The sequence below is a fragment of the Pomacea canaliculata genome, linkage group LG11 (genome assembly GCF_003073045.1).
Source record: "Pomacea canaliculata isolate SZHN2017 linkage group LG11, ASM307304v1, whole genome shotgun sequence".
Taxonomy (NCBI): domain Eukaryota; kingdom Metazoa; phylum Mollusca; class Gastropoda; order Architaenioglossa; family Ampullariidae; genus Pomacea; species Pomacea canaliculata.
In genome coordinates, this window is record NC_037600.1 from 2,149,872 (window position 1) to 2,159,154 (window position 9,283).

At 48.3% G+C, this 9,283-nt stretch overlaps 1 protein-coding gene across 1 annotated transcript; it reads right to left on the bottom strand.

Moving 5' to 3' along the window:
* Window positions 1-6,947: 6,947 nt before the first annotated feature.
* On the bottom strand, window positions 6,948-9,030 carry LOC112575529 (immediate early response gene 5-like protein). The gene has a single exon (XM_025257464.1). It carries the CDS (start codon window positions 8,940-8,942, stop codon window positions 8,010-8,012), a length of 933 nt encoding a protein of 310 aa, XP_025113249.1. The 5' UTR covers window positions 8,943-9,030; the 3' UTR covers window positions 6,948-8,009.
* Window positions 9,031-9,283: the final 253 nt, after the last annotated feature.

Genomic DNA, 9,283 nt, shown 5'->3' on the forward strand with positions numbered 1-9,283 from the left:
TGAGTTTAAAAAAAAACTGACCACACACATGACTTGTTCTGTTTTTTTTTTTTATGACAGATGCTATCCTGGGGCTGCAGTTACAAAGCGAGAGTAAATTGTTTCCCCAGGGCACCGTGGGGAGCTCTTGTCTCGTTAGTCCCCATGCTTTGTCAATTTATGTTCCTTTACCCCCAAAATGTCTTTACCATCGCTTTATAACTGAGTTTTAAAAAGTTCTCATGGATATGAACACAACTTTACAACTTCGAAAACCAATCGCTTGTTCTATCGTTCTCCGATGGCTACGATGCTTCACGACTAAGACCTCTAGAGGTAATTACTGGAATTAAAACAATAAAAACAGACACGTGCAACAAGGTTGTGTTCCTGATGGACCATTGGTCTTCTTAACCGGACACTGTGTTGTTGACTTTTTAATTACACATTCACCATTCATCTGGTTAACAATGCTCTTTGAACCGGATGTGCTTTTCTTTAGCTGCCGGAATTGCTGTACAGTCCTTGATAAGATATCCTAGACAAGGGCGTGATCACACACACTGAGTTAACTGTGATATAAACCTGCCAGCACTTACAAACTGACAGACAACTCTCGGGTTTATACTATATCCTCTGTGTAGGTTCATTGCCACTTGCTTTATGTCACCAAGAAGTAAATAAATAAATAAACTAAATAAATAAAGTATAGAATGCCAGCACTTTGTCATGGGGTTTCCGATACACAGCTACATAGGTGTGTCCGTCCGTCCGTCCGTCCTTTTCGAGCCACACTCTGCAAGCTAATTTTTAGAGGGTTAGTTTGCCTGCTTAACTGTACAAAGTCATTTAATGAGTGGAGGACACACACACACACAATGTGATTATGTCATCAACCCGAGAAGTGTTCCTCGGTACACAGTTTCGAGATAGTTCGCCGGGTTCAACCGGAGTGTAGGGGGAGGAGGCTCGTTTGTTGATTTCTGTCTCACTCTCAGCTCAATTGGTTAGTATTTATAGAACATTATTTAAGTAGCTTTAAGTGCATGCTTTTAACTATCCCTCCTTGATATAATCTTAGTTGCTGGCACGGTGTAAAACTCCTACAACCAACCTTTTTAACTATCATGACAAGGAAACGAGCCGGGACAAGCCGGAAAATGCGGACAGACCTCCTGACAGTCATCCCCGTAGACAGGTGCTACGTCCCCGTAGACAGGTGCTACAGGACGTTTGTCTCAGTCGAACCCTGAATCCAGGATCATTGGCCTGTTGTCTTCATAGTAAGCTGGTGGGGATGGGAGGAAGATTTTATACTTCTTTAACTTGAAGCCGCCTTTGTGTGGCACTACTGATCTGGTTGACTTCTTATCAGTAGGTGGTCGCTAAATATAGCCATACCGAACTCATACCCAACTCATACCGAAGTACTGTGATAATCAGAAATAATAATAATTAAAAACAATGTCTGTGTTGTGCTCAGTGTTGCTGGGCTCCCACGACAGACTTACAGTTGTGAGATGCTGTTGTACAGAAGTCGGTAGAAACACTTGGTGTTTGTCTATCATGCAGTCACGTGACAGGGCGTAACGGGACACTGGAGTGAGGCTGTCGATATCCCCTGTGGGTGGGGCCCTGTAGGAGAGAAAAGTCTTGCTGCAGCTTAATTGGAGCTTGGTGTCAGCTCGTGAGTACAGTTATAAGCATCCTGCAGTCTAATATTTGTTGAGTACATACAGGCGATTGTTTAAACATCCACAGCTCACACTTTAATGATGTTTGAAAACGACAATCTTGACTTCAGGGTGCACAATGTTTTAAATAGGCTGAAGCACGTGAGTTGTCTCAAAACTGATCCCCCTGTCTTCGTTTTCCTCCCTTCACTTCCAATGACTGGGATAACGCAGAAGGTACCCTGCGAGCACGCACGCTCTCACACACACTCCCTTCTATCCCCTTTTGAGAAGTTCATAACCAAGCAAAGAAACAAAAGGTCAAACTCAACGTAGCTCATATAACAGTTTAATTCGAATTTTGTAATCAGAGGAGGTTATGGTTGTTATTACTTCCACCACCATCCTCACCTCACCTTGCCACAAATATTCTTACATGACTTTTAAAGAGGGCATCACCCTGCTGAATAAAGTATTTGTTTGTATTCTCCCTATTTGTTTGTTGGTGTTTTTAGTCAACCATCCATCTAGATTCCAGGCAAAAATTTCGAGCCTGGAACTTGAGGTGCAGCAAGAGGAAAACAGAATAATTAACAGAACGAAGCCACTGTCGGTAGAGATGTTGGCTCCACTTTCAGATTTATCCCCCCCTTTCTCAGTGGCTGACCTCCTTACTCCTACCCTCCCATCTTGCCTCATCCTCCAGCACTCACCTACTCGTGTTGCTAAAAATGGTAAACACTACAGACTTGTTCTGGTCTCGCCTGACGGTAGGCCGCGGTTGGTCTATCAATGAAGCCTTGTTTCCGCTGGGATGGAGTCACCCTCGACTAAATTCTTAGCCCCCTGCTCCCTCTCTCTTTCTCGCTCCTCCTCCTCCTCCCATCCTCTGTCCGACGCCTCCCTTCCCCAGAGGCGCCAGCAAGGAGCAGTTACCTCTCGTGACCTGGCTGGGGTCGTAGTACATACTTCCGGTGTCACGTGCTCGTGCTGTTGCTTTTTTTCGACAGAGTAGGCTTTTTTCTGATTTACTTTTTTGATGAATTCAATGACATGTTGTGCTCGGAAATGAAAAAAATGTTGTTAGAAATAGAAGTTGGGTGCGGTACATTTTCTCGGTATCCTGTTTCACGCTCTGAAGTAACCCCTTCTCTATTCCACCCCATCCACCATCCACCCCGTTTGTTCGTTTTGCGGCTTTCTTCTTCTTCCTCACGATGAGCTAGTAATATAAAAGTGTTCACAGCTGGGAACAAGAAAGGTTTGACATTGATTGATCGTTTGAATGGGATACCTTCTCGGTTAATCTAACACCCGTATTAGAGAAGCAGACAGCAGTCCACCCGCACTGTGGTCCAGTGTACTTGCAACCAGAGCATAGAAGATATTTGCACAATATTTAAACAACAACCCACTGATAATGGGATGGTAAGTTCACAGCCGCACGAGAAGTGAATGGTTCACTGTATCTCGAGCACAGCATCGGGAAGGCTGAGCGCACCCTCATCTTGACTGCAGCCCACGTGACCGCAGACAGACGCCAGCCTGAGGACTGACACTGAGACTTCTTACTGTGCCATCAAGGGCCAGGGGTGGGGTGAGTGACAAGCTGTACTCACCCTCCCCACCCTTGCAGCAACTGGTTCGAGTGACAGTTGACTTCCTTCAGCATCACCGGAATTATTGGAGCTTGCAAATGCGATGTCTAACGACGACGAATGCTTCATTAGAATTGCTCCATACTCGAGCCTTGTGTTAACAGCCTAACTTTTTTTGTTGTGCTTTGAGGTAGAAAAAAAAGAAAAGCCAGTGGTTTTGACGAGAAGATCGATGAGCTTTGTGCAAGAGAGGAAGGGGAAGGGGAGGGTGTGCAAGCTATACAGTGTCGTCTGCCAACTGGGGGAGCTGCTGCACATTGATAATACTTCGATCCGTGCGCGTGTGGGCGGAGTCCGGAGCACGAGCGCTGTTTTTACAAAAAGCTCGCCTCCAAAACACGTTCGCGATGAATTCAGAGCAGAAAGTTCACGATCTTGCGCGTGCAGCCCTCTGCTGCCGCCGGCAGCCATCTTGCGCGTTTTTAGCTGCGTCAGCAGAACTTGAGGCCTCGCAACGTGACCTCTCTTGACTGCGCAGGCGCGCGCGTGAGGGTGCTAAGTGGGTCGCCACGTGGTGCATTGCTGACGACGAACGGCGGGCTTATCGGCAACGAGCTCCCTTGCTGCTCGGCGTGAGATTGATACAAGGAAGTTTTTACTTTCTTGAAAACCTTCCTGACGACTGCCGAGGGCCCCAGTTCACCTGTTTTCCCAGGATGACGTGTTGGCATCGAAACTGTACTGAAATCTGGAGGGTCCCTTGTCTTGCAACTTGTGCGAGGTTTCCTTGTAACCCCTTGTCAGCCAACCGTCATCCTCATAACCTCCATCTACACCCTGATCTTGCTTATTACATCCCAACTTACATCATCTAACCTGTCCTTCTCGCACCTACCCCCTTTCCATCTCTTCTGTTTGAATATTATATCATTAAGTCGTTTATTTATAAGTTATTCTTACAGCTTGCAGTTAACACATTTCCTGCTAACACGTCTTCAGATTTCACATCCGTGTAATTCGTCACAGTTCATCTACATCCGGGGCTGCAGCAGATCATGGCTCGCTCGCTCATTCCATCCGCCTATGTGGAAATGAGCGTTAACAAGGAAGTAGGTGGCGCTAGCGGACTTTTCGCATCCACTTCCCTTTTTGTTTCGGGTACCTGAGTGAAACCTGAGCACCAAGCTGAAACAGGAATCCCCTGCTACGTGGAAACAAAGAATTAGTTCCAAAGGGGAAACCCTGTGTAGGAGGGAAGGGAGGGAGGTAAGTGGGGAAGCCCAGCCGATAGTCGCTCTTGTCACGTGACTTATGCCCGCCGTCTGAACTCTCCCCCCCCCCTCCTTTACCACGCCATCCACAACCACCCCTCTCAGCTTCCAACCGTCTGCCGCGCTTCGCCTACCACCCCACCCCACTACCACCATCTCTCTCTCCCCCCTCCATCACTCACCATCCGATTCCGTTGCGAACCGCGCCCAGTCTCTGCAGCTTCTTCCCCGCCCGACATCGACCGGGTTATCGCTGCTGTCGCGGCCGCTGGTGGAGCATCCTCTCTTTCCACCCTCCCATCCCCCACTTCCTCGCCATCCGTTGGCCTCTCCTGATGTCGGTGTAAGCCAGGCTGTACTACACTGTGGATGTGCGAGTGGTTGTTGTTGTTGTGCAGAATCCTCTCGTCACTTTGTTTTCTGTTGTGACCCATGACTTTGTGTCCCCAGTCTTAGTGGCCGATCTGTGCAATAGTCGTTGATGAGTGTCTGATATTGTGACCGTTGGTGTGGTAGCTGGTGTACTGATAAGATGAATGATCAATCCACACACACACGACTAGTTTCGAGCAAAGTGTTTCACCAGTTCCTCGTGAGCTCTCGGTCGTTCGATTAGCACCTGGTGTAACGCCTACCTGGCGAGGAATGTCATTCGTTGAGGTTACTTATGTCTGCAGCAAGCTCTGCACTCACACACACACAAACAGACAAGCGGAGAGGTTGCAACATGGCGCAGTCAATGAATATGCATATTCAGAGCCTGGTGGATTGATTCCCAACCATCTACCGGAAAGACAACAGCTTGCTTTACTAGTTTGGGTCCGGGCCTCGAACCGACACGCAGCTGATGTCAGCTCCTCGTGCTCAGCAAGGTTGTTGACCTCCCACTGAAGGTAACTGATGCCGTGTATCTCGCACAAACAAACATACCGAGGGCTGATCAGTGTCAACATCCAGACACCTTGCTTTCCTCGTGACTATCTTGGGGCCTGGTATCTCACCCAGCCAGCCAGGCAATCATCATTGCTTATTCGCTGAGGGGATAGATAATATCTTTTAACCACCTCAGGATTCTCTAATCTGATGATCACATGAACATGACATTACCCGCCCATCACGATGTAAAATCCCGAACCAAATTTGCAATAAATGACAGTTATGTTTCTCACGGAAGTTCTTTGAGGTGGCAGTTGAAGGCTGAATATAAACTTAGTTTGAACCCTGGGCTGTCATATGAGGGGCAAGCCAAGAATTACAAATAGAAATGACTGTAGTAGTATGTCTACTAGCTGGAATGCGACCTCGTGACCTCTGTATACAAACCAAGTGGTCAAAGCAACCTGCAAGTGATGTTACAGCACTTGAGGTCTCTGCTGTGGAAGTGGTGTCGCCAAACTTCGCCCAGACAAAGTATCTTTCTGTTGACACTCGTGCAACAGTCAGCGTGGCTTGTCATACACTAATCAGGGAAACTGTGATAACCGTGTCATCTACTCCCTCCTCTCACCACCACCTCCCGATGATGTCACGTGACCCACCTTGTTGAGCAGCAGTGCGTTACTAGGTCGTTCGTTGCTAGTCTCATTCATCGTGGGCAGCTAGCTATTCCCCGCGTGACCTTTGACCTTGACAGTGATTCACCGTGCGATGGATTTTTCCTCAAACACGTGACACGTGTTTTCCGTATGTTTGTAGAACATTCTAGTGCTGAGTAAACAAGATGTCAGTGTTTAGAAACATCCAAATTTTAACTCTGCGTCTTACAGAATTATTTTTTACGAGGTGTTTACAAGTTGGTCAGCTGTTTACAGCAACACCTCCGTTGGCAACTGGACCAGGAAGGTCTGCGAGCTGCGCCCTTGGCTGACGTCACAAAGCGAGAATCTCGGTCAATCCTCGCTTGCGCTTCTTACATTAAAAAGAACATTAAAGTCGATGGGTCCCTTCCAACCATTTGGGCGAGAACAGGGACCCCTTAATCTGAAGAAGCCTGGGACCCAAAATTTATTGCATGTCTGGATAATGGTCTATTGTTTATCTAAATGTTCTATTATGTATCAATAATGTGAGTCTGCATACATTTTCTTTTTAAAAAAATACCTACGCAGATTATCAACTGTGGTTTTTTTTTAACGTGCTAGACGATGAAATATTTGAGTTTAGAGGCGAGGCGATCAACGTGAGGTTAGGAAGAGAAGCTGAGAAATATCGATGGCCAGAACAGTTAAGAAACAAGCATTATTATCTGACCTAAATGCAAGGCTGACTCAGTATGTCTGGCTGATGTAACCTGATTAACCGATGTTGTTGCCCTCGGCACCTCACAGCACACGTGACAGATCCTGCAGCCATACTTTTTCACAAACACGATGGTCACGCTCTCACACATAAACATGTATACAGAAAATCCACCAAAAACTTGTAAATTCGTGTCATCATTTTTTTAATATGACAATAGTTTCATGTGAATGAAATGAACGTTCATCAGGTGACTGTCATCGCACATCACGTGAGATGCCTGCTACGCACCTGTCATCCTCATCCAACAAACGGGGTCAAGTGTTGAGAACAATGAATAGATTACTTCACCCGCAACTCTCTCTCTCTCCATCGACTCAAAAATAAATTAGGCTTCTCCCTCTTTCATCACATCCGGCCTTGCGACAGAATGTTCAGCACACACTGTCAAAAGAGTAGAGTTCAGTCACCTTTCACTACAGTCACCTCGGCAGCAGACACTCGTTCTTTGTGATGTGGGAAGGCTTCTACAACCTCTACCCCGTGTTCACTGGAACATGAGTCACGCACTGCACACATCCTCTCCACCTTTTGTGTCAGCCTCGTACACCCCCCTACACTAAAGGCAACGCCCTACAACCACGTGAGCCAGGCAGCAGGGTGGGAGGGTAGTAGGGGTGGGTGGGAGTCAAGCTATCCTTGTCAATCTAGGGGTAGGGGTGGGGAGTGGAGGGAAAAGCTTGTCCGGGCTTTCAACAAGGAAGGGCAAACTTGGGTGCAGCCATGGGGCATGCCACGGGATGGGTGGAGGTGGAGAAACTACGCAGCACAAAAGGCACAGTTCTTCCCCTCCCAGCTGCGCACCCCTTTCACACCCTAATCAACACGTTGCCATACAGTCTGGTCAACAACAACAATCATGAATAACTGCCACTCGCACATACACTCTCCCTGATAAACCACCATTACGGTAGCTGGTCAACTGTGAGGCAAATATCATCTTTTCATGCATGCAGCATCAACAAAACATTTCACATCAGATGTCTGTTACATCCACCACACTCGAAACAATAATCCACACACCACCATTCGGGGGGAGAAAACATTTGCAAGTTTTTTTGTCAGCAAGACATTCACACGGCACGAACACCAACCTTCGTGAAGTTCTAATCCACAGGAGCGAACATGTCCGTGCGAGTCATACATCCATCTTGAGTATTTGATTGTCTAGCACAGAATCACACATCCAGTTACACAGTGAGTACAATGGCTTGTGGCACACTCTCCAAACATGTTTTCACTTGCTTCCCGCACATCATGTTCGACTCCGAGGCCAGGTTGTGGGCGGACAAGACTGGCGAGGGACACAGACCACTGAAGCTGTTGCTGAAAATGTTCACGAGACTGGAAATCTGAGGCGACTCCGTCTGCATGGGTTCCGGACAGTCAAAGGAAACTTTCGCCTCCAGTATGCGGACTTTTGGAGCCACAATATTCTCATGGTCTCTGTCCGTGGTGCGCCGTCTCTTCAGCACACAACACGATTTGGAAGAACTGCTGACGTAATCGCGCGCGCCTGTCGTCTGCTGCGCATGACTCACGAGCAACGACGAAGAAGGAGGTCCATTCATCTCTTTCGTCGTTTCCGCGGTCGGGACTGACCCGTTCTGATGCAACCGCATTTCACAGTCTGACGACAAAGAATTTGTTGGAACGGCATGGTCCGGAGCAGACGACACAGCCGAGGGCGGGGTGTTTTCTTTGTCGTGCTCGTGGCCCCGCGCGCGAGTGACGCTGCTGCTGTCGGTGGCTGACCCACTTTGCACTCGGCTAGCCTCGTGGCATGGCGCCGAGACCACGCTCTGACCTGCGGCGGGAGGAGAAGAATGCTGACACACTTGCGAACCGTCACTGTTCGTTGGGACAGACTTGACGACAGGAGGTGCTGCTGGAGTTGAAAGATTGTTATTATTGTTGTTATTCTGAGGTGCGGTCTGTTGCTGACCACGCTTGGCGGCGGCGGCGACCTGCAGGTGACCGATCATGTACGCCGTTCGTGCTTTGTGTAGAACAGTCGCGACGAGGAGGTTCTTGTGGAGGTTGATTCCTCCCCTCTGACCTCGGGACGCGGCTATTTTCCCCAAGCTGACGGCGATTAACCGCTGAGAATCTGCTACTTCCATTGTAACGAAGCTCGTGTTCAATCAACGCGCACTGTGGAGGACGTCTGCGCGCCGGGACTGACTGGGTCGCTACTGCGCTCGCCACCGACAGTTATGCTGTTTTGAAAGGCGTGACGTCAATCGCCTGGGATGCTGGCCAATCGCAAGGCAGGGGAAGTATTCGCGGAGGCGACGTCACTTGGGATTGGCCAATCGCCGTGCTGGGGTGGGATGGCTCGGTTTTTGCGTTGTCCTGACCCGGAAAGCTAAAAATAGCTGTGACTAGCCGCCAAATAAAGGCAAACATGTGCTTGCAACCATAGCACCCCGGTTCAAGTGCTGGCTTGTGAAGCGAAAGAAAG

Coding starts and splice junctions, on each gene's coding strand:
- LOC112575529 (XM_025257464.1), bottom strand. CDS start 8,942: ATGGAAGTAGCAGATTCTCAGCGGTTAATCGCCGTCAGCTTGGGGAAA.